The 23,125-nt window shown below is 58.5% G+C and overlaps 3 protein-coding genes across 8 annotated transcripts; 2 read left to right on the forward strand and 1 right to left on the reverse strand.

The window, feature by feature from the left end:
* Window positions 1–5,100: 5,100 nt before the first annotated feature.
* Window positions 5,101–7,427, forward strand: VKORC1 (vitamin K epoxide reductase complex subunit 1). Of its 2 annotated transcripts, XM_059414838.1 has the most exons (3): window positions 5,118–5,361; window positions 6,355–6,464; window positions 6,967–7,427. In XM_059414838.1, the coding sequence occupies exons 1-3, from the start codon at window positions 5,189–5,191 to the stop codon at window positions 7,173–7,175; spliced, it is 492 nt and encodes a 163-aa protein (XP_059270821.1). In that variant the 5' UTR covers window positions 5,118–5,188; the 3' UTR covers window positions 7,176–7,427. The 2 variants fall into 2 exon arrangements, with proteins under 2 accessions (XP_059270822.1, XP_059270821.1); XM_059414839.1 differs by lacking the exon at window positions 6,355–6,464 and having other exon boundaries at window positions 5,101–5,361; window positions 6,967–7,072.
* Window positions 7,428–8,514: 1,087 nt separating this feature from the next.
* Window positions 8,515–14,073, forward strand: PRSS53 (serine protease 53). 3 transcript variants are annotated; one of them, XM_059414849.1, is made up of 11 exons: window positions 8,515–9,062; window positions 9,967–9,987; window positions 10,074–10,236; window positions 10,573–10,838; window positions 10,968–11,122; window positions 11,283–11,502; window positions 12,264–12,414; window positions 12,656–12,744; window positions 12,826–12,971; window positions 13,183–13,399; window positions 13,669–14,073. In XM_059414849.1, the coding sequence occupies exons 1-11, from the start codon at window positions 9,005–9,007 to the stop codon at window positions 13,686–13,688; spliced, it is 1,506 nt and encodes a 501-aa protein (XP_059270832.1). In that variant the 5' UTR covers window positions 8,515–9,004; the 3' UTR covers window positions 13,689–14,073. The 3 variants fall into 3 exon arrangements, with proteins under 3 accessions (XP_059270832.1, XP_059270833.1, XP_059270831.1); XM_059414848.1 differs by having other exon boundaries at window positions 8,530–9,062; window positions 12,500–12,744; XM_059414850.1 differs by lacking the exon at window positions 13,669–14,073 and having other exon boundaries at window positions 8,523–9,062; window positions 12,500–12,744; window positions 12,872–12,971; window positions 13,183–13,300.
* A 106-nt stretch (window positions 14,074–14,179) lies between these two features.
* On the reverse strand, window positions 14,180–23,106 carry ZNF646 (zinc finger protein 646). Of its 3 annotated transcripts, none has more exons than XM_059414841.1 (3): window positions 23,022–23,106; window positions 15,834–21,210; window positions 14,180–14,594 (listed from the first exon to the last, which is right to left on the reverse strand). In XM_059414841.1, exons 2-3 carry the CDS (start codon window positions 21,127–21,129, stop codon window positions 14,473–14,475), a joined length of 5,418 nt encoding a protein of 1,805 aa, XP_059270824.1. In that variant the 5' UTR covers window positions 21,130–21,210; window positions 23,022–23,106; the 3' UTR covers window positions 14,180–14,472. The 3 variants fall into 3 exon arrangements, with proteins under 3 accessions (XP_059270824.1, XP_059270823.1, XP_059270825.1); XM_059414840.1 differs by having other exon boundaries at window positions 22,161–23,064; XM_059414842.1 differs by having other exon boundaries at window positions 14,505–14,594; window positions 15,784–21,210; window positions 22,161–23,064.
* Window positions 23,107–23,125: the final 19 nt, after the last annotated feature.

Consider the following 23,125-nt stretch of genomic DNA (forward strand, 5'->3'; position numbering starts at 1 on the left):
TTTTGATAGATTCCTGCCTCAAGTTGAGGTCTTTTATCCATCTCGAGTTTATCTTTGTGTACGGTGTAAGAAAATAGTCAAGTTTCATTCTTCTATACATAGCTGTCCAATTTTCCCAGCACCGTTTATTGAAGAGACCGTCTTTTTTCCACTGGATATTTTTTCCTGCGTTGTCGAAAATTATTTGACCACAGAGTTGAGGGTCCATATCTGGGCTCTCTACTCTGCTCCACTGGTCTATGTGTCTGTTTTTGTGTCAGTACTGTGCTGTCTTGGTGATCACAGCTTTGTAGTAAAGCTTGGAATTGGGCAATGTGATGTCCCCGGTTTTGTTTTTCTTTTTGAACCTTTCCTTAGCAATTCAGGGTCTCTTCTGGTTCCATACAAATTTTAGAATTGTTTGTTCCAGCTCTTTGAAAAATGCTTGGTGGAATTTTGATCAGGATGGCATTGAAAGTATAGATTGCTCTATGCAGTATAAACATTTTAACAATGTTTATTCCTCCAATCCGTGAGCATGGAGTGCTTTTCCATCTTTTTCTGTCTTCTTCAATTTCTTTTATGAGTGTTCTGTAGTTCCTTGAGTACAGATCCTTTATCTCTTTGGTTAGCTTTATTCCAAGGTATCTTGTGGTTCTCGGTGTTATAGTAAATGAAATCTATTCTCGAATTTCCCTTTCTGTATTTTTCTTGTTAGTGCATAAGAAAGCAACTGATTTCTGTACATTGATTTTGTATCCTGTCACATTACTGAATTGCTGTATGAGTTCTGATAGTTTGGGGGTGGAGTCTTTTGGGTTCTCCTTGTAAAGTGCCATGTCATCTGCAAAGAGAAAGAGTTTAACTTCTCCTTTGCCCATTTGAATATCTTTTCTTTCTTTTTGTTGTCTGATTGCTGTTGCTAGGACTTCTTGTACTACTTTGAACAACAGTGGTGAGAGTTGGCATCCTTGTCGTGTTCCTGATCTCAAAGGAAATGCTTGTCAGTTTTTCCCCTGTTGAGAATGATATTTGCTGTGGGCTTATCATACGTAGATTTTATACAGTTGAGGAATGTTCCCTCTATCCCTGTACTTTGAAGCATTTTAATCAGGAACGGATGCTGTATCTTGTCAAATGCTTGTTCTGCAGTAATTGAGAGGATGATGTGGTTCTTCTCTCTTCTCTTATTGATTTGTTCTATAACATTGATTGATTTTGAGAATGTTGAACCACCCTTGCGTCTCAGGGATAAATCCCACCTGGTCATGGTGGATAATCTTTTTAATGTGCTGTTGGATCCTATTAGCTAGGATCTTGTTGAGAATCTTGGCATCCATATTCATCAGGAATATTGGTCTGAAATTCTCCTTTTTGTTGGGGTCTTTGCCTGGCTTGGGGATCAGGGTAATGCTGGCTTCATAGATAGAGTCTGGAAGTTTTCCTTCTGTTTCTTTCTTTCTTTCTTTTTTATTTTTTTTTATTTTCTTTTTAATTTTTTTTTAAGATTTTATTTATTTATTTGACAGAGAGAGATCACAAGTAGGCAGAGAGGCAGGCAGAGAGAGAGGAGGAAGCAGGCTCCCTGCCGAGCAGAGAGCCCGATGCGGGACTCGATCTCAGGACCCTGAGATCATGACCTGAGCTGAAGGCAGCGGCCTAACCCACTGAGCCACCCAGGCGCCCTATTTTTTTTTTTTTTTTGAAACAGCTTCAGGAGAATATGTATGATTTCTTCTTTGAATGTTTAGTAGAATTCCCCAGGGAATCTGTCAGGTCCTGGGCTCTTGTGTTTTTTTTTTGTTTTTTTTTTTGGAGGTTTTTGATCACTGCTTCAATCTCGTTACTAGATATCGGTCTATTCAGGTTGTCAATTTCTTCCTGATTCAGTTGGAAGTTTATAGGTTTCCAGGAATGCATATATTTCTTCTAGGTTGCTTAACTTACTGGCATATAACTGTTGATAATAATTTCTGATGATTGTTTCTATTTCCTTGGTGTTGGTTGTGATCTCTCCCCTTACATTCATAATTTTATTAATTTGTGTCCTCTCTCTTTTCTTTTGAATTGGTTTGGCCAATGGTTTATTGATCTTATTGATTCTGTCAAAGAACCAGCTTCTAGTTTCGTTGATGTTTTCTACTGTATCTCTAGTTTCTAACTCATTGATCTCTGCTCTAATCTTGATTATTTCCCTTCTTGTGCACGGGGTTGGCTTAATTTGTTGTTTGTTTTCACTTTTGAAAGAGTCACTTTGATTGTGATGCAGAGAATCAGTCTGTGGATGAGAGACAGGGGTACCTGGGAGACCAATGAGGAGACTACTGCATTTATCTGGGCAGGAGGTGAAGGTAGCCTGGACCAGGGTAGTGGTCTGCACAGATTACAGGGATTGAGAGAGTAATGGTGGAGGAGTGGCTTGGGTGGTTGGGAAAGCCCGAAGAGGAACAGGTTTGGGGAAGTTTAAGGAGCTCCTTTTGGGACGCATGGCATTGCATCTGAATGGCCTGGGAGGCATCCAGGTGGTGATGTCCAAGAGGTGATCCTACAATGGGGTTTGGAACCAGGAGAAAGATCTAGGCTTAGGGCAGAGGTTGGAAGCTGTGACCTGGAGGGAGTAAGAAAAGACAGAGGAGAAATAATGCCTTCCCATGTGGTAGTTTGTATTTCCAGAAATGGTCCACCCCACATGAACGTCTCAGAATATGACTTTGACACTTCTCAAATCAAGAGACGGAGTCCTGTGTTCCTCCCCTTGGAACAGAGGAGGCTTGTGTTACAGTGGAAGAGATACATGTGACTTTTAAAAATTTTTATTTTTAAGTGATCTCTATGCTCAACATAGGGCTCAAACTTACAACCCCAAGATCAAGAGTCACATTCTCCACCAACTGAGCTGGGACACTACCATGTAACTTTTAAAGCTACATCATAAGAGATGATACAGCTTCCCCCTCGCTCCCTGAAGCACTTGTCCTAGAATCCAGAGCTGCCTTGCTAAGCAAGCAGTCTGACTGTCCAGTATTCATCATCTATGGCCGTGTAGCAGATTACTCCCAGAGCATCGCAGTGCTCAAAACAATAAACCTTTGGTATCTCATAGTTTCTTTGGGTCAGGGATCTGGAAGCAGCTAAGCTAGGTGGTTCTGGCTCAGGATTTCTCACGAAGTTCCAGTCAAGATGTTGACTAAAACTACAGGCATCTAAAGGCTTGACTGGTGCTGGAGAATCCAATTCCATGGTGGCTCTCCCACATGCCTAACAAGGTCATGCTGGTTGTTGGCAAAAAGCCTCAGTTCCTTACTAAGTGGTCCATTCCCTAGGGCTGCCTGAGTGTCCTCATAACATCACTACTGGCTTCACACAGAGCCAGTGATCTAAGAAGGAGCAAGATGGAAGCCACAATATCTTTATGACCTACCATGAACGTGACACACCATAATTTCTGGACTAGCTTATGGGCCCAGGTTGGCCCCTATCTAGTGTGGAAAGAGACTTCACACTGAATGATATGAATACTAGAAAACGGAAATCCTTTAGGACAATTTTCAAAGCTGACTATTGTAGCCTGGAGACTGCCATGCTGTGAGAAAGCCCAGACTAGTCCCTACAGAGAGACTACATGGATCCTGAGACTACAAGAGAAGGAGAAAGAATCGCTACATTAGCCCTCAGCTACTTCAATCTCCCATTGTTCCAGCATTAGCCATCACTGGACTGCAACTATGGGACCCAGGATTCTGAGCCAAAATTCTCTTCCCAAATTCCCAACCTATAAAATCTGTAAGAGAAAATAAAATGACCATTTTTGTTTCACGCCATTCTTTGTTGAGATGATTTGTTGACCAGCAGTATGTGCTCAACAATTCCCACCTTCTGGTATTCACACCACTCTGCAGTATCTTCCAGCACTGCCTAGGGCTAATGTGACCCCACAGGATACTGGAGACAAGACATAGGACTAAGGTACCATAACAAGTTATCACAAATTTAGTGGCTTAAAGCAACATAAATCTGTTCTCTTACAGTTCTGCAGTTCAGAAGCCCGACAAGGCTCTCACTGGGCTAAAATCAAGATCTCAATAGTTCCTTTCCAGACACTTTGGGGGCAGAATCCATTTCCTTGCCTTTCCTTCTTCTAGAGGCCACCCCACATTCCTCAGTTCATGGCCCCCTTCTTCCATCTTCAAAGCCAGCACCGCTGCATTCTCTCTGTACCTTCCTTCCACAGTCACACCTCCCTCTGACTCTCCTCTGCTGCTGCTTCTCATTTTCTCCCTGCCCCTGTTCACTTTTAAGTGATTATATTGGTTCCACAGGATAATCTGTTTTAAAGCCAGCAGATTCGTAACCTTAATTCCATCTGCAGTCGTAATGCCTGTTTGCCATGGAAACTCACACATGCATAGGTCGCTGGGATTAAAATGGGCATCTTTGGGGGCCATTATTCTGGGGACCATGCCGCCTGAAAGAATGGGTTTGAGAAGGAGCATGCACAGAGAGAGGAGCCAGAAGGAGAGTGAAATATCACAGAATCCAGAGAAAAAGAATTCCTGTGCAGGAGTGACTGCCACTGTTGGAGGTCAAGCACTGTTCATGCACCATACCCAGTGTGGAGCTGGGAATTTAGCGGCAAGAGGGAGAGGGGCGGGGGGCGGGGGGGCCTGGCCTGCAGGCGGCGCTGATGAGATAGAAGGGAAAAGCTGAGCAAGACAGGACGATTGGAGACAGAGTCCTAATAGTATCCGAAATAATAATTTCAGTGAAAATGCTGGGTTTTGATCGGATCGCAGTATTCTCTGGGCTCCCTGGTCCGCCGGTCCCTAGTCCCCGGATGTTCCAAAGTGTGGCACAGCGTCAACGCTGCACGGTGAGCCGCATTAATAGAATTTTAAAACTCGGACACTCCATTTCCCTCAAGGCATTGCGGCCACTCCGACTACAACTCCCATGATGCCCGGCAGGCCGCGCGCTCCCGCCATTCCCCGGGTCCCTAACCTGGTTTTCCCAGCCCAGCCTCCCTCCCCGGTTTCCTCCCCGGCCACGCCCATCAAAGCCGCAGGAACAACCAATGGGATCAGGGAGTGCGAGGCCAGGAAGGCCAATCGCCCCGTCCGAGGGGGGGAGAAGGCGTGGCCACATCCTGTCCTGCCCCCAGCGCCGTGGCCGGCTGCCTGCGGGTTAGGGCCTCCGGGCGGGATCGGAGGACATGGGCGCTCCCTGGGGGAACCCCGGATGGGCGCGGCTGGCGCTGTGCCTCGCGGGTCTGGGGCTCTCCCTCTACGCGCTGCACGTGAAGGCGGCGCGCACCCGGGACCGGGATTACCGCGCGCTCTGCGACGTGGGCGCGGCCGTCAGCTGTTCGCGCGTCTTCTCCTCCAGGTGCGCCCGGGAGCGGAGGGCTCGCGGGGCCGGGCTGCTGGTCCGGGGTCGTCCGGGGCCGGGCTGCTGGTCCGGGGTCGTCCGGGGCCGGGCTGCTCGTCCGGGGTCGTCCGGGGCCGGGCTGCTCGTCCGGGGTCGTCCTGGGCCGGGCTGCTGGTCCGGGGTCGTCCGGGGCCGGGCTGCTCGTCCGGGGTCGTCCGGGGCCGGGCTGCTGGTCCGGGGTCGTCCGGGGCCGGGCTGCTTGTCCGGGGTCGTCCGGGGCCGGGCTGCTCGTCCTGGGGCCGGGTTGCCGGCGGCTTCTGGAGTTTGGGATCAGACGCTTGGGGGCGGGGCTGCTCCAGGGGGCATCGCCTGGGGAGACCCGGTTCCTAGAGAGGAGTGTGGGGCCTCGGGCGGGGGCCGGGTGGTGCGGGTAGTGCTGGGCACTGCGGTGGTTCTGGGGAGTGGCACAGAGATCCGGATGCCAAGGAATAACCGTAACCACGTAGAAGGGGGGCATGGGTGAGCGTCTGGGGACCGGTGATGGGCTTGAGGTCTTGGGGATGGCCGTGACTCGGGTAAAGTGGCCAGCTCTGACGGTGCTTGAGGGCCTGGGGTTGACAGCATACAGAAGAGGGGAGTGGGCGGGAAGGAGCTGGAGATTAGAGGTCCAGGGCGGAGAGATTCTGCACCTGATTCCCAGGAAAGCAAGGTCAACCGTTCTACCTACCTGGCCATCTTAAGAATTACCGAAGGCCTAGGATGAAAAGAGGGGCATATGGTGGAGCCCTGGCCAGCCCTGGCCGGGGGTAGGGAACACAGGGGCGGGGACAGGGAGTCCCGACGTAGCCAAAGGAAGGGTAGCCAGGAGTTCATCGACCCTTGGACTCAGGAGGGCGTGGGGGAGGGAAGGGGAAGTACAACCTAGGTGGCTTTTTGGAAATCACCCCTCCAGACAGGACAGGGCCAAGGCACTGGATTGCCACTCCTAACCGGGGTCCTGCCCTCCACCAGGTGGGGCCGGGGCTTCGGGCTGGTGGAACCTGTGCTCGGCGAGGACAGCATCCTCAATCAATCCAATAGCATATTCGGGTGCATCTTCTACACTTTACAGCTGTTGTTAGGTGAGTGACCCCGCCCCTTCCCTTCAGGCTCCACCTCTTCCTGATGGGCCCCTCCCCCTTGGCCCGCCCAGGCCCATCCCTCGCAATCTCCCGAAACCCAGACAGCCTAGAGCCCGACGCACATCAGCGAGCCCCCTGGAGGGGGCAGGAACTCCCAAGTCTTTCACTTGGTTAAGGTCCTCTCAGAGCCAGAAGGGCCCTTAAAGACCTCCTAGGTCTCACTCCACTTTGTGGGAAAGACTCAGGAGTTACACTCGGGGGGGACTCCAAGGCCGGCATCTCTTTCATCACATGCAGAGCTCAACAGGGACATTCGCCATTTGGTTTCTAGGGCTCAATGAACAAATAGGAGAACCAAGGCCTTGGTGAGGCCCATCTAGTCTCTCACTTTAGAGACTCTTCCCAAGCAGATCCTGAGGTCTGGGTGGTACCCTGAAGTCAAGGCAGTGTTCTAGAGATGGCCAGTCCCTGAAGCCCTGCCTGAGCCTTGTCTGCCTTGCAGGTTGCCTCCGGACCCGCTGGGCATCTATCCTGCTGGTGCTGAGTTCCCTGGTGTCTCTTGTCGGTTCTGTCTACCTGGCCTGGATCCTGTTCTTCATACTCTATGATTTCTGCATCGTTTGCATCACTACCTATGCCATCAATGTGGGCCTGCTGGTGCTCAGCTTCCGGAAGGTCCGGGAGCCGCAGGGCAAGGTCAAGGGGCACTGAGCCCTCACCCAAGCCAGGCTGACGTCACGCTCTGCCTTGGCATGGGAGCCTTCCCTAGGGGGGCCCATGTCTGGGTCCTTAGAAGAGTCTGCAGCCTTACCCCACCATACTCCCACGCAGGACAATGGACCAAATGTGCCACATTCTTTCCTCCACGCCAGTGCCTCTGGCTCTGTCCCCAAGGGCTGGGTTCCAAAGCTTCTGCCATTGCACAAAAAGGGAAGGTTCTGAGCAATAAAATTTCTTAAATGATCTGGCTAAGTCTGAGCCATCTGTCTGTGAGGGACCCTAGTGTTGGGCCTCCCCCAGTCTTGTCTCCTCTGGATTGGAAGCAAATGAGTCAGAGGGAGAGTGTAGGGCATGCCTGGAAAGGATGGTTGGTCCCTTCTCCAGTGTATGGAGTTGGTAAGACTTTGGGCGCCATCAGCCCCACCTCCAAAAACAGGCTGGCAGCTTGCCCTTGCTGCCCAATGGAGGGTTTCTCTTCTGGGGTACCAAGCACACACTAGCAGGGGCAAACGTACCTTTCTCCTTCTGTGCGTGCTAGCCGGGAAGTTCTTCCTGTGGTCCAACCTTCACCCCTCCAGATGCCTTATCTACCACCCCACGCCAGTCTTGGCCACCCTGAGGACCAGGAACACATTTTGAGTATTTCTGTCTTAGTTTTCCTAATATGTACTAAGCACCTATCCACATGCTAAGCACTGCATAAGAACATGACATATTCTGGGTGGCTCAGTGGGTTAAGGCTTCTGCCTTCAGCTCGGGTCATGGTCTCAGGATGCTGGGATCGAGCCCCGAGTAGGGCTCTCTGCTCAGTGGGGAGCCTGCTTCCTCCTTTCTCTCTGCCTGCCTTTCTACTTGTGATCTCTGTCTATGAAGTAAATAAATAAAAATCTTTTTTTAAAAAGAACATATGTTAACTCCTCTAACCCTTACATATCCAATTGTACGAGGTAGATGTTCTTACCCTATCTTGATGAGGAAACTGTGATACAGAGAGGGTAAGTAATTTACCTAAGACCACACAGCTGGCGCCAGGGAGGGGGTTAAGGGCCCCTGGGGATTCAGATCCACTGGGGCCGTGTGGCTCATGTCTGCCCTTACCACAGCTGCCTGTGTTGGGGGTCAGGGTTCCTGAGTAGTTTGGGCTGGCCTGAATTAGAAGTGGGGAGGAGAAAACGGGTGCCCCCTGAGTGTTCCTCCTTCCCAACTGAGTCTTCCATCACCTGCCAGAAGGGTGGGCGCCTCTGTAACCTTAGTCCCTGGGAAGGTGGCAGAGAGGTCCACCTCGCTGCAGCGAGGGACAGAGAGTCCTGGGCCTGCACACGCGGCCTCTGAAGCAAGGTGGGAGAAGGTACGGGAGACCATCTGCTCGTGGGCCTGGGGAGAGCTAGGGAGGCCGAAACATCCCGACCTCGGAGGCTCTGCCCAGTGCCCCTCCCAGTTCCCAGTTCCCCATTCCCAGAGGACAGCCTCCACGCTGGGAGCAAGTCTTCTCTGTGTCAGACTCTGGCCCAAGCATTTTCACTTTCAGCAATTCTGAGTCCACAGACAGGCTACTTGTCCAAGGTCACTTAGGCAATAACTGGGGGAATGAGGATTTGAACCCATGCAGTCTGGCCATGGTGGAGCCCCACGGAGGGGTGAAGAGCCCAGGGTAACATAGTCACAGGCTCAGAGCTAGGAGCTGCAGGCTCCCTTCCAGCCGGAGGAAAAGCAAGGACGCCTGACTCTTAGCCAGCCGGGGGCGGAGCAGAGGTGGAGCTACGGAGACCCAGGTGGCCTCTGAAAACCCGAGCAGAGGCAGCAGAGTGCCCTGGAGCAGCATGCAGCAGAGCTGGGGGCCAGCACTGCTCATCCTGGCAGCAGTGGTCCTCGTGGAGGGTGAGCCACCGCGGGTGAGCGGGCAGGGGAGTGGTGTGGCGGGCCCCCCGCTGTCCCAGCAGGCTTGCAGCTCGGGGGGCGTGAGGGTGAGAGCCCGTGGGGCGACAGTCGGCCGGTGCTGGTGTGACCGCGTCTGCCTGCGGAGCAGCCGCCTCCATCAGAACAGGTGGGATTTTCCCCGGCCAGATGACGGTCTGTGTCTGCTGTCGCTGAGCCTGTGCGTGTACCCTGCGCCCCTCTCTGCCTCTCTCCTTCTCTGCTTCCAGAACGACCTTCAGCAGGCTCTGGGAGCCCTCGGGCTCTGTGTCCTCATCTGTCTGTCCCATCCCTCCTGGCCTCTCCCGGCCCAGATACCGATGTGCCTGTGATGGGAAAGAGGCAGGGCGGGGGATCCTTTGGTAGAGTTTCTGGCGGATTCTGGAAAGGTGGGGGGGGACTCTGAGTCGTCAGAACAGGGGTGGGGTGAGTCTTCTCCATCTCCTGGTGCCCTCCCCAACTTGGACATGATGTCTGCCTCTAATCCTTCCTCTTAGGCATCACGGCTGAGGGCACAATTAAGCTAATGCTCCCCACATACGCAGGCCGCCTCCCTGACTCAGTGGCGGGGGCTGGAGTTGGGGGTTCTGAAGCCTGGAGGAGGCTGAACCCTGGCCCTCCTCCACGGGCCTAGGAGTGCTGAGCACAGCTGAAGGAGGAGAATTAATTACTGAGTGTAAGCTCTGAATAGGTTCCAATAAAAGCTGTTTCCTGACCTCATATATTTTCATTCTGGGAGAGGCTGGGGAGGTAGCTGCACAGTCATAGGCAAGGATCCAGGGCCAGTCCCCCAAAACATCTGTCTTCCACCAAGGCTGGGCCGGGCAGGTAAGGTTCCCTCAAGTCTCACCCCTGTCTCTTTTCGCAGGTCTTCAAGCAGCTCGGCCCGGTAAGCTCTGGGGACATGGGCTCAGGCCTGTGGGGAAGGCAGGACGGGGGCCTTGTCAGTCTGACCTGCGCCCCTCCCCTTTACAGTTTGTGGGCAGCGTGGCCCTGGCCCCCCTGAGCCTCAGGAGGGCATCACAGTACCTGGCGAGTGGCCATGGCAAGCGAGTGTGAGGCGGCAGGGGGTCCACCTCTGCAGCGGGACCCTGGTGGCAGATACCTGGGTCCTCACTGCTGCGCACTGCTTTGAAAAGTGAGTCCTGGCTGGGGTCAAGCAGAGTTTCTGGCCTTTGGGGGGGCGTGGGTGCTATGTCCCCAAACTCCATAAAACTGACCCACGCTGTGCCCCTAGAGTAACACGGTGCCATGTCCTGAGAGCAGGCCATGTGCTAGGCACACATTATCAGGTTAATCTGCACCGTTCGTGCTGGAAGGCTTAGAAGCAAGCAAATGGAGGGTGGGCAAGGGGAGGACCCGGCTTAAGGCTCCGGGCTGACTTCTGTCCGTCCTTCCCCTACCTGTGCTGTCTCTCATGGTGTCACTGTCCCCTCTTGGGTTCAGTGCCCCAGCTTTATCCCTCCCCTTCCAGGGCAGCAATGACAGAACTCCACTCCTGGTCAGTTGTCCTGGGTTCTCTGCAACGTGAGGGGCTGAGCCCAGGGGCCGAGGCGGTGGGGGTGACAGCTCTGCAGCTGCCAAGGGCCTATAACCACTACAGCCAGGGCTCGGACTTGGCCCTGCTGCGGCTCGCCCGGCCCACGGCCCGCACACCCCTCTGCCTGCCCCAGCCCACCCATCGCTTCCCTTTCGGGACCTCCTGCTGGGCCACAGGCTGGGATCAGGACACCAATGGTGGTAAGTGCCGGCCCGGCCTGAAGCCCGGAGGGGCACTGTGCTTGCCCCCCAGGGTCACACAGCCTCAGCTGCGGACCGTCCCTCTGCGCCACCTCCCTTGCTCCCCACCAAGCCCCTTTCTTCTGGCAGCTCCCAGGACTCTGCGGAATCTGCGCCTGCGTCTAATCAGCCGCCCTACCTGTAACTGTCTCTACAACCGGCTGCACCAGCGGCTGCTGGCCAGCCCAGCTCGACCTGGGATGCTGTGTGGGGGTGCCCAGCCTGGGGTGCAGGGTCCCTGTCAGGTCTGATGGGGGAGATGAGGGAGGGGAACAGAAGGGGAAGGGGCCTAGCCCCGGGCTCGGGGCTCCGTTCCTAAGGACAGGTGGACGTGCCACTGTTAGAGGGGGTCTGCCTGTGGCTGGGGCTCAAGTGTCCACCCTTGACTCCCTTGCCTGGCTCCAGGGAGATTCTGGGGGCCCCATGCTGTGCCGTGAGCCTGATGGACACTGGGTTCAGGCTGGGATCATCAGCTTTGCATCAAGCTGTGCCCAAGAAGACACCCCTGTGCTGCTGACCAGCACGGCTGCTCACAGCTCCTGGCTGCGCGCTCGAGCTCAGGGGGCGGCCTTCCTGTCCCAGAACCCGGGGACCCCGGAGATGAGCGACGAGGACAGCTGTGTAGGTATGAGCGAGGGGCGTCGGGAGTGGGACAGGTGGGGACAACCGGGCCTGGCTAAGGGCCTCTGGGGAGCAGATAGAAGCAGTGTCAGCTCAGAACAGAGAACTGGGACAAGGCACTCACACACTGCCAGGGGCGAATTAGGTGGCTTTTAAGAGCCCTTTCAGCCCTTAAGAGAGGAACAGCCCCACTGAGGGCTGAGAGGCATACATACCCAAGAACTCCGTGCGTTTGGAGCTTAGGTAAGAAGAGGGACCTGAGGTCTAACATAAGGTGGTGGGAGTAAGCTCCAAGTTTCTAAGCAGGGACCCAGGAAGATGGGGCAGGGCAGGGCTCCCACTCAAAATTTACCATGACCCTGGGACGCCAGGCTGACTAACATGCAAAAGAGTTCCTAGGGCGGAAGCTGTGTCTTGATGGTGAGAGGAGTACTAGTGAGCCGGCAATTCTGGGGCCAGTCCCAGCCCTGGGGGTGCAGACAGGTGGCGTGGAGTATGATGAGCTTGGCCGCTCCCCCTAGACCATCAGGGTTTAAAAGCTTGGGCCCTGGCTTTTGAGTCTCAAGTTGGCTCCCTGCCTGTGGTTACTGAGTTCAAAAGTCACTTAACCTCGCTGGGACTTGGTTACTTTGGTAATGAGGGTAACAACATCCAGCTTAAAAGCAGATCGCGAGGATCTGAGGTTAGAGGGAAGCGCTTAGCGCAGGGCCAGACATGCGGCGCGCACTTCGCAAGAAGCCGGCGAGGTCATCCCTTCTGTTCCAGCCTGTGGGTCCTTGAGGAGAGGCGGCCCCCAGGCCGGAGCCCCCTCCCCATGGCCCTGGGACGCCAGGCTGATGCACCGGGGGAAGCTGGCCTGTGGAGGAGCCCTGGTGTCGGAGGAGGTGGTGCTGACGGCCGCCCACTGCTTCATCGGGTGAGCCCGGTCTCTCTTGCTTTCGTGCCCCGTGCCCTTGCCGGCAGCCCTGCCACCCGTGGCTGTCAATGCTGCCTCTGCTCAGGCGCCAGACCCCAGGAGAATGGAGCGTCGGGCTGGGGTCCGGACTGGAGGAGCGGGGCCTGAAGCAGCTCACCCTGCATGGGGCCTACACCCACCCAGAGGGGGGCTACGATGTAGCCCTCCTGTTGCTGGCCCAACCCGTGACACTGGGCCCCAGCCTTCGGCCGCTCTGCCTGCCCTATTCTGACCACCACCTGCCTGATGGGGAACGCGGATGGGTCCTGGGGCTGCCCCGCCCAGAAACAGGTACGTAGGACAGGCCCGCCAGCAGCTGTCCATCCAGCCTAGAGGCTGCTGGGCAGCTGGGTCTTGTCCCCTGCCCTACAGGCACCAGCTCCCCTCAGACAGTGCCTGTGACCCTCTTGGGACCCAGGGCCTGTAGCCGGCTGCGCACAACTCTCGGGAGCGACAGTGCCCCCATTCTGCCAGGCATGGTGTGTTCCAGTGTCGTGGGTGAGCCGCCCCGCTGTGAGGTAAGCCCCGGTCCCCCAGACCTTACCCCCCAGAGGGCTGACAGCTTTACTCTAATTCATGAACGAACCTTAGCCAGGATTGGCCTCCAGACTTGCCTCTCCCTCGAAATTGGGTCTTTCTGTGGACCAGCTCCCAAACGGCCAGAGCCTCAGCCCCCACAGTTGCCTAGGGAGAAGAGAAAGTCACCCACTGTCACCTGAACCCTGACAGGGCCTGTCTGGGGCACCACTGGTGCACGAGGTGAGGGGCACATGGTTCCTGGCTGGGCTACACAGCTTTGGAGATGCCTGCCAGGGCCCCGCGAGCCCTGCAGTGTTTGTGGCGCTTCCCGCCTATGAGAACTGGGTCAGCAGCTTGGACTGGCAGGTCTACTTTGCGGAGGAGCCGGAGCCCGAGGCCGAGACTGGAAGCTGCTCAGCCAACACAAGTATGTGGCCCTAGGGCCTCTCTGCTGACACTGCTCTCTCTAGATGCCTGCTCTCTCCACCTGGGAAGTATCAGTTCTGGCCCACCTCGAGCTGCCCTGGGTGGGGCCATGGGCATAACACTGGTTCTTCATCACTGTGCCTGGGAGCAGGCCTCCCAACTTCTTCAAACCTGCATTTTCTTATCAGTCCTGGGGCTTAAATAGTACCTTCCAGGGAGGGAGGGAGAGGATCTCGGATGAGGTCCACCCTGCTCTCCTTCCTCTGACAGGCAAACCAGCCAGCTGTTGACAGGTGGCTCTGGGATGCTGCTGCAGACACAGTCAGACAATTTCTGAGTCACCACCCATGTCCCTCTCCTGAAGTCCCTGCCTGCACAGGATTCCAGGCACCAGGGCAGGCCCACCGGTCCCGTGAGCTCAGCGCTGGAGCCCTCCTGGACCGGCGGCTGCCCTCACTCCCAACCCCTGCAGGACAGGGAGGTGTCGCCTGCAGGATGCTCCCCGACACACTCAGCCCTGCTGTCCGGCGCAGGCGTCCCCAGCCTTCCCTATTCTTCAGACCCAGATAGGATCACACCAGTCACTTACTTTGAAAATTCGAGGTTTTTTTTGGGGGGGGGGCAATTTGCCTTTTTTTTTTTTTTTTCTAAACTTAAATAAATTGTTACAAAATAGACTTTAGAAAATAAGTTACAAATTGTAGTAAAGGCTCCCCTTCCACAGGCAACATTCCCGCCTGTGGCTCTCTGATTCTGCCTCTCCCTGGCGTTGGAATCTGGCTGGTAACGGTGGCCCCCATTTGTGGCAGAGCCTGGCACCGGATTTCTTGCAGGGCTCGTCACAGGGAAGAGCACAGTGACCAAGGCTGGGAAAAGGAGGGTCTCCAAGGACAGGGACGTGAGGAAAACCGTACCCCCTCCTTGGGCAAGAAGCCCGATCCAGGTCCCCTGCACAGCGGGAGAAGAAAATGAGAGACGGGACGCCTCACTACTCCTGAGCAAAACACGGAGATCCGGCCTTTCCCTGCAGCCCGCCCGCCCCCGCCCGTATTCTGATCTTTGGAGACTTGGAGTTTAGAGGGAGAAGCTGAGGTCTGCAGGCCACTGGGGTGAAGGATCCAGAAGTGAGGTCGTGCCGGTGGGAGGAGGGGGCAATGCCATGTCCCCTCTCCCCGCCGCTGGTGCCTTTGGGGCTCCTGGGGACAAAGAGAGGAGGTCACTGAGGGCAGCGAACAGCACACAGCTTGCACCCTGTTCCCAAGCCCTGCAGGCCATCCGGCTGCCCCCGCCCCCGCCACCCCCACCGCGGCCCCAGAAGCCTGCATGAGAAACTCCCAATTATTTTTCCAGGCCTGATTAACTGGCTTCTCACTCATTCCCTTGAGGTCACAAGACATCTTTTATCCTGAAAGCTATCTCGTCGGCTCTCTCAGGGGACTCTCGGCCACCATGCCCTCCTTCCCTGACAATCTCTGGTCAGACCTGCCATCTTAGGGACACCCACCCTCGGTGGCCACTTAATGGAATGGGTCCTGGGAGAAGGCCTAGAGACCTCGAGGGGGAGGCTGAAGGCGTGAGCCCAGGGCTCAGAAACAGGCTGCCCCACTCCCCGGCAGGTTCATCCTCCAGCCCGGCTGGGTGGGGTGACTTTCCATGGAGATTCCCCTGATAGAGGACTCGAGATAGGGGCTAATGACTGCGGTTACTACGGTTACTACGGTTACTACGGCTGGGCCTGGCTTCAAAGAAACAATTATCTGTGACTCAGTCCTCCAGTTAAAGGTGCGCTGCGGGTAGAGTGGTTTGGTCGGCTCCTGAAGAGGAGATCACAGCAGAGAGAAGAAAGGGTTCAGTGAGGGGAGACATGCGGCAGTACCACTCGCAAAGGACCGAAGGCCTCGATTCCAAGACAAGAGGAGGGGCACGAGACGCAGGGAAGAGGGACAGGGAGCTGGGGGCCAGCCGGTGGCCTGCTTTCCCTGGCCAAGTCCGGGCAGAAGCCACAGAGCAGTCTAGTCTGGGGGTGGCTCCCACGCCCTTCCTCCCTCTCCTGCTCTCCGCCTCAAGGAAAGAGCACCGCCTAGACCATTTCTTTCTCTGGAAATCATTCCGTTTCTGGCTAGATCCGGGAAGTAGCGAGAGGTCATAGGTGCTCCCTTCCCCAAATAAAAAGCCCCTTCCTCTTTGGCTCAGCAGCTGCCCAGGCGCCCACCCCACCCCACCATCCCACACACCATGCTGCTGACCTCAACCTCAGCCCTCACAAGGCAGCATCCTCAAACTAGTTTCCTCCTATCGAAGCTCCCCCCACCCGCCTCACACCTCCTGGAAGCCCCATGACCCTCCCCTCTCATTCCGTGCCCCCCAGCCCGACTCTGTGCCCACCTCCTCCGGAACCTTTCCATCCTCTGCCCAAGCCATTCAGGCCCCCGTACCAGAGCTGGCCACCGTCCACTCTTCCTGGTGCTGCTGCTGGTGCTGCTGAAAGCTGATTCGGCGGCGGAAGTGGCGGGGGCACTGAGGGCAGGGGAAGGGCCCCTCCCGAGGCGCATGGACCCGCCCGTGACCCTCCAGCCGGGCAGCTGTCCGGAAGGCCTTGCCACAGATGCTGCAGCGGTGGCGCTTGGGGTCTGTGTGGGTCCTGCCGTGGTTCTTAAGGGACAGCAGGTTGGGTAGAAGTTTGGGGCAGAGGGAGCAGGGGTAGAGTCCAGTGGTGTGGGCCTTCTGGTGGTTCAGCAGGCTCCCAGCATGGCGGTAGGACCGCCCACACTGGGCACAGCGGAAGGGCCGTTCCTCTTCGGCCAGAGTGGACTTTACTCCTTGCCCCCCATTAGCACTCCCAGCATCCTCTCCTGGGGCCCTGGGGGCTTCTGATGGGGACTTCCGGGTTCCCCCTTGGCCAGGGGCATCTACCTCATCCTCCATGGTCCCACCGTCAGGACCTGTGGCCTCCTGTATCTGTGGTAGCACCTGACTGAGGCCACTGGCATGTGTGTGCAGGTGACTGGCTAGTTCATGATGAGCCTGAAAGGCCTTGTCACAGTCAGAGCAGGCAAAGGTCTGGGCAGCTACGTGGTTGTGGCTGTGGCTCTTAGTGGCCACAGGACTCGCGAACTCCTCAGGGCAGGGCAGGCAATGGTGGCAGTCGGTCTCAGGGGTGCTGGGGCGGTTCAAAGGGCCTTCCGACGACGGGCAGTACGTCTCGCCACGACGGGTGCAGGAAGAGGGGGGACTCTCTGGCTGGACCTGAAGTCTGCTGTCTCCACTGCGCCAGCTGTCCACAGGACTCAGACTGGGTCCATTGGGCTGGGTGTTGCCGTGACAACAAGGGCTCTTGGAGACAGTGTCTTCCAACTGATTTGCTGGCTTGGTCAGCACATGGCCCTGAGGAACCCAATCTCCACCATGATTCGCTGGTCCCCCCTCTCCTTGCCTCCCTTCGGCCCGGCCCACGGCCCGGAATCCCGGCTCCGCCGCGGGGACGGGGCTCAGACTCGGCTCCCCCAGCCTCCTGGCTCCACCCTCCAGCCGGGGAACGGATTCAGGACCACCCGATCTGGCCTCCGGTCGCTGGTCCCTGGCCAGGTTCCCCTCACGGCCCTCCGTGTCTGCCGGACTTCGGGGCTCCTCGTGCTCCCGCAGGTGCTGCTCCAGAGAGCCCCGGCCAGGGAAGCCCCGGCCACACAGGGCACAGCGCATGGCTGCCCGCCGGGACAAGCCCGCTCGCCGCCGCCGGCTCTCGGAGTGCAGCCGCTGGTGGTCCTTCAGGGCCATGCTGTTGGAGTAGGTCTTGGGGCACGTGGAGCACCTGTACTGGCTCGTCTCGTGGCTGCGCCGGTGGTTCAGGAGGCTGCCCGCGTGGCGGTAGCTGCGCCCACACTGCCCGCACCTGAAGGGCCGGTCCTCCCGCCGCAGCTTCCGCGCGCCCCCGGCCCCGGCCCGCTCGGCATGGACCCGCTGGTGGCTGGCCAGCTGCTTCCGCAGCCGGAAGGCCTTGCCGCACTCGCCGCAGCCGAAACGCCGGGGGTCGGCGTGGATGCGCCGGTGGTTCTTCAGGGACATGAGGTTCGAGAAGCCTTTGGAGCAGGCCTGGCAGCCAAAGTGGCCGGTCTGGTGGCTCTGGCGGTGGTTGATAAGGCTGCCGGCGTGCTTGTACGACCGGCCACACACCTCGCAGCTGAAGGGCCGCTCGGGGCTGGCCTCGGTCTGGCAGCTCTTCTCCGCCGTCTCCAGCCTCGGCTCCTCCTCCTCCCGCCTCCCGGCGGCCTCCCGCCACTCCTCCTCCACGGGCTCCGCTTTCTCTTCCTGGAACCTGCCCCCATCTGCCGGACCCAGCCCTTCTTCGGCGGCGTCCTGAGCCTCGCCGCTGCCCTCCGCCTCCGGGACGGGCCCCACGTGGGGCTCAGAGCCCTTGCAGCGCGGGTGGTTCCGCAGGTGGTTCCGGTAGGCGGCCAGGTTTGGGTAGCGGCGGGAGCAGACAGGACAGGTGAAGTCACCCGTCTGGTGGATCTTGCGGTGGTTCACCAGGCTGCCCCCGTGGCGATAGGTCTTGCCGCACTGGTTGCAGCGGAAGGGGCGGGGCTGGGCCTCTGGCGCGCTGTCCTCGCCGCCGGGCCTGCAAAGGCTGTCCGCAGCCACAGCACCGGCTCCCTCTCCAGACTTTGTGTCCTCGCCCTCCCCAGACAGAGGGGTCCCTGCGCCCTCAAAGACGCGGTCACCACCTGCAGCCCTTCCCATGGCATCACTGGGCTCTCCTAAGTGGCTGGGAGCTTCATCTGTGGCGTTCCCAGAACTCTGACTTTGGTGGTGACGCTCCAGGCTCCCTAGGTCGTCATAGGTGTGACCACAGCAGCCACAGATGTGCCCGTAACCGGCTCCGCCCAGTGCCTCCACCTCCCGCTGCAGCTGATTCAACAGCTCTGCTTCCGAGAGCTGCAGCGGAGGGCTCTGGGTAGAGGCTGCCCCTGTGGCTCCTTCCTCTTCTCCCTCCTCCTCTGAGCCCTCCGTCAGGCCAGAGGAATCATGAGCCTGGCGCCGGTGAAGCCTGTAGCCAGCCCGACCCGGGAAGATCATGCCACAGAGGCAGCAGAGGAAAGGCTGTGCAGGGTCTGCCTCCCCAGGCCCGTGGTTCTGGAAGTGGCTGCGCAGGGCAGGCAGAGAGTCAAACTCCTTCGGGCAGAGGGAGCACTGATAGATGCCCGGCGGGTGACAGGGCCGGTGGCTCAGCAGGCCAGAGGCATGAGGGAAAGAATGCCCACAGTCAGAACACGTGTGCGAGACCTCAGCCTGCCAGCCAGGGCCAGCTTCGGGAGACTGGGGAGGGGAGCTGGCCTGGCCAGTGGCTGCCATGGGGTCTCCATCCAGCCTGGTGAGACCATCACAGAGGCGAGGCCCACCGCGTTCCTCATCGCCCGCGATCTCCAAGTTGTCCCGCAAACAGGCCTCCTTCCTTTCCAGCACCGCCTCGGTCTGCCTGCTCTCCTTCGCACCCTGGACATGGGCCTCCGCTTGCTCAAGCCCACATTCGGTCCTTTCGGCTTCAGCCTGCAAACAGCCCCCATCACTTCCCAAGCTGCCTTCGGTTCCATTAGGGGCCCCCCCAGAAGGGTCTTGCAGGCAGTCTGGGCCCTCACTTTCCACCAACTCTTGGGTCCAGGTCCCGCCCAACGGGAGTCTGGCCTCTCCGCCGCTGCCAGCACTGCTAGCCCGCCTCCGGTGCTGCCTGCTCCACCGCCCGCTGTGGCGTCGCAAATGGTTCTTCATGGCGGCCATGGTGTGGAAGTGCTTGGCGCAGGCCCCACAGCTGAAGTCCCCCGTCTGGTGGGTCTGCCTGTGGTTGATAAGGCTGCCCGAGTGGCGATAGCTCTTTCCACAATCTTTGCAGGCAAATGCCCGAGGAGGGGACACCCTGGTCTCTGTCCTGCTGTCTTCCCCTTCCCCGTGGGTCTGGCTGTGACGTTCGAGGCTCTCAGGGTCTTCAAAGAGCAACCCACACGTGCTACAGATCTGGGGTGCTGTCCTATTTGTTGCTGGTGGGACATCAGCTGCCTCCTCTTCATGTCTGCACCCATGCCCCTGATCTGTATGTGGGGCTGCCTCTGCTGCTTCCACCTGGTCACGAGGGAGCTCTACCTTGAGGTGGCTGGGGGGCCCCTCGGCCCCTGGGCCTGCACTGCGGCGAGCAGCTTTGCAATGTACCCGCACGTGATTACGCAGGGCCATAAGGTTGGGGTACTTGCGGGGACAGACTGAGCACTGGTACTCTCCTGTCCGATGACTGTGGCGGTGGTTCACCAGGCTCCCCCGGTGGCGGTAAGCCCGACCACACTCATCACACTTATAGGGCCGGTGGTCCAGGGTGGTGGTGGGGACCTCTTCCTCTTTGTGGCTGGTATCAGCCGTGGGCAGGGGAGCTGCTGGCACTGATGGCTGCCCATCCTCCCCAGCTCCTTGCCGGGGCCTGTGATGAGCCCGCACGTGGTTTTTGAGGGCAGCTGCGTTGAACAGCTGTTTGGAACAGATGGAGCAGGGGTAGACTCCTGTCTGGTGGCTCTTGCGATGGTTGATGAGGCTCCCAGCATGGCGGTAAGTACGGCCACAGTCCCCACAGCGGAAAGGCCGGTACTCCTCTAGGCCACCGTCCTCCAGCTCCCCAGAGGTGCTGAGCTCCCCGGAGCAGTTCAGCATCTGAGCAGTCGGGAGCTGGTCCTGGCTGCTCTCATCTGTGTGCCCGTTGGCGGTGGGCATCCCTTTCTCTTCCCATAGCTGCTCCTGCCTTTCACCCTCATGGGTCTGTTGGTGGTCCAGCAGCTCTCGGGGAAGCCGGAAGGCACGGGGACAGTGGGGACACTGGTAAGGCTGATATTGGGCATGGAGTCGGGAGTGGTTCTTCAGAGCCATGAGGTTAGAGAACTCCTTGAAGCAGACGGCACAAGGGTAGATGCCAAGGGTGTGGCTCTGACGGTGGTTGGTGAGGCTCCCAGCATGCTTGTAAGTCTTGCCACATTGACTACACTTGTACCGCCGTTCCTCCTCCGCAGGAGGTGACTGAGTGGGCTCCTGGCCCCCCGTGAAGTTCACTACTGATTCCGCTAAATACTGTTCCAAATTACTAAGGAGACTGCTCGCTGGGGTGGGGAGCGGGGTGGCTCTGGCAGAGTTAGTAGTGGGCCCCCAGCTCTCTGCACCCCCCTCGGAATCTGGCTGGCTTTGCCAGCCTTCTCTTTGTCTGGTGGGTCGATCTTCCCAAGTGCTCAGAGCTGCCCTGGGGTCAGGCCCAGACTCACAGCCAGATGTCTCTTCAGCCTGTTTTTTCTGGCTCATCCAGCTTTCCCCAGGGCTGGGCCTCTGGTCCCTAGAGTCAGAGGAGACTGGTTCCCCCTGCAGGTGTGGAATGACTTCCCTGGATCGGGGAGGCCTGTGCCTACGGCGGCCCTCAGGAGCATGAGTCCTCATATGGCTCTTGAGGGCCACGGGATTGGTGAAGTCCTTGCCACAGGTGGTACAGGGGTAGAGGCCAGTCTCGTGGGTCCGACGGTGGTTGACCAAGCTCCCTGGGTGACGGTAGCCCCGCCCACACTGCTGACAGCGGTAGGGCCGAGGGATGCCGTCTGCCTCCTCAGTGTCCTGCGTGGATGGATGGAGCAGCTCTCGGTGCCGGGACAGTTCCGGGAGACTAGGAAAGTGGCGCTGACAGTCAGAGCAGCTGAGTGAGGTGGGCGTGTCCTCCATGAGGCCGCGTGGCAAACCCTGGAGGTTCAGGAAAAGCAGGCAGGTGGCAACAGCATCCTCCTCTAGTGGCAGGGCAACGGCCTAGGAAGAGGGGGCAGTGGTCAGAAGGCAGGCCTGAGTTCACACTGCCTCATGGCTCTACAAGCAACAAGCTCATCAGCTCACCGAAGTGCTCCCCAAGCACTAATGCCCAGGGACCTGCTTTCTGTTAGGTCTACTCTGGAAGCACCCGTCCTCTAAGGCCTCCCGCAAGCTCCCCAAAGACGGAAGCTCCCCCAGGCCTAACGCATCCCTAGAGATTTAGATAAGAAAACGAACGTCTAGAGGGACGCAACCGATCTGTGAGCACAGACCCGCCTACCTCGGCCCATCCGGCCATATCCAAGGAAACCGCCTGTGCCTAGCCTTCACTGCTGTATGATCCCCAACCGACCAACCAGCCTATCCCCTGCGAACTCTGCATAGGAGACCCGCACCTCTTCTGGGCCCTCCGGGGTGAGAAGTCCAAGCCTCTGCCCTTGGCCCCCGGCTAAGCAGAGCGAACAGGCACCGCTCCGCAGCCCTTTTCTCCAGCTCCGGCGGGGACCGGAGAGCTGGGGTCAGCACCAAGCCCTGGCTTGTCCCCCCACCTCCCCTGTTCCTTTCAGGGTCACCAGGTCTCCTTCGCGACTCCCCCGGGTCGGGGAAGCCCCCGACGTGCTCGTTACAGCGCATCCGCACGCGCTTCTCGCCTTGCCTCCGGCTCGTCCTCCGGCATCTCCCGCGACGGCGGCCGCACCGTGAGCTCGGAGCGGACACTCGTCGGCCCCGGGGGCTCCAGGCGCGCCGCGGCGCCGTCCCCGCGGCTGACCCGGGCGCACACCCGGGGGCCGCGGCGCGCCGCTTCCCGAAGCCCCCTCTGTCCGCAGCAGGCCCCGGCCCGTCCGACGCCGCGGCCCCGGCCCGTCCGGAGGCCTCGCTCCCGTGGGACCCCCGCGCAGCTCGAGCCTCCGGACCACAGCCCGCACCGACGCGGCTCCCCGACTCCTCACCTCACAAAGCCCCGTCGCTCGAGCCCCGTCTCCGGGTCAGCCGCCCGTCGGGGCCGCTCGCCTCTCTCCTGTCCTCGGCCCGGCGCCCCCCGGGACCCCACCTCGCGCGCGCGGCCCCCGTCGTTCCCGCCGCGGGGGCGCCCGTTGGGGACGGCGCACGGGAGCGCGCCTGCGCACTGGGACCCTCCCCCTGACTGCAGCCGCGCGCCCCGGGGGATGGCTGTGCGGGGCCCTCGCGCTCCCACGCACGCGCCCCTCGCCAGGGCTCCGGGGAGGCGGGGAGGGAGGGACAGAAGGAAAGGAGAAGAGGGAGAGGGCGCAGCTGGCCGGCGCCACGGTCTACCCCAGCTCCGCGGACACTTCCTATTGTTACTAGGAAACAGGAAGTGTCCTGGCCGCAAAAGGTTCCCCTCGAAACCTCTGCCTCGAGCGCACTTCCTGCGCCGCCCCCGAGACAGCGGCTCCACAGACACCCTTCCGGGGTTGCGGGAGAGGGTGCAGCAGCGCGACTCCGACCCCGCCCAGGAGGGTCGACGCGGTAGGTAGCGTCGCACCACCGCCAGCCACACTTCCGGCACGAGCTGCGCAAATGGTTCCGGGGCAGAGGACGGCAGCACAAGGGGAAAAAAAGGCGTCCTGCGGCTCTGGCCCCGATACCTGAGCGACACTTTCCGTGGGGTCCCCTGAGAAACTGCCCAAGGCAAATGGAGGGAATCTCGTCACTCCGTGACACCGAGAGAACTCTGGCGGAATGGAAGCGGGCTGGGGCACTGCACATCTTGCCAGGACCCTTCTCTCCTCCCGCCCTCCAGCTCTTGGTGACCTGTCCCCAAGCTAGCAGTGGCCCGGCAGATACCGTACCGCTGTCTGGCGTCCCCTGTCATGAGCACCCAAAGAGAACCCCGGCGAGATGTTTCTCCGCCACCCGCGCCCGCAGTGCCGGAGAAACTTCGCCTTCCTCCCGG

This window comes from Mustela nigripes, chromosome 11, assembly GCF_022355385.1.
Source record: "Mustela nigripes isolate SB6536 chromosome 11, MUSNIG.SB6536, whole genome shotgun sequence".
NCBI lineage: Eukaryota > Metazoa > Chordata > Mammalia > Carnivora > Mustelidae > Mustela > Mustela nigripes.

What these genes read in the sequence shown, in the direction of transcription:
- VKORC1 (XM_059414838.1), top strand. Translation starts at nt 5,189, where the DNA reads ATGGGCGCTCCCTGGGGGAACCCCGGATGGGCGCGGCTGGCGCTGTGC. An exon ending in TCGCGCGTCTTCTCCTCCAG is followed by an intron (nt 5,362 to 6,354) that starts GTGCGCCCGGGA and finishes GCCCTCCACCAG; the next exon opens with GTGGGGCCGGGGCTTCGGGC. An exon ending in CACTTTACAGCTGTTGTTAG is followed by an intron (nt 6,465 to 6,966) that starts GTGAGTGACCCC and finishes TCTGCCTTGCAG; the next exon opens with GTTGCCTCCGGACCCGCTGG.
- ZNF646 (XM_059414841.1), bottom strand. Translation starts at nt 21,129, where the DNA reads ATGGAGGACACGCCCACCTCACTCAGCTGCTCTGACTGTCAGCGCCAC. An exon ending in GTGGACGGTGGCCAGCTCTG is followed by an intron (nt 14,595 to 15,833) that starts GTACGGGGGCCT and finishes CTTTGTCCCCAG; the next exon opens with GAGCCCCAAAGGCACCAGCG.
- PRSS53 (XM_059414848.1), top strand. Translation starts at nt 9,005, where the DNA reads ATGCAGCAGAGCTGGGGGCCAGCACTGCTCATCCTGGCAGCAGTGGTC. An exon ending in GCTGCGCACTGCTTTGAAAA is followed by an intron (nt 10,237 to 10,572) that starts GTGAGTCCTGGC and finishes CTCCCCTTCCAG; the next exon opens with GGCAGCAATGACAGAACTCC. An exon ending in GTGAGCCGCCCCGCTGTGAG is followed by an intron (nt 12,972 to 13,182) that starts GTAAGCCCCGGT and finishes GAACCCTGACAG; the next exon opens with GGCCTGTCTGGGGCACCACT.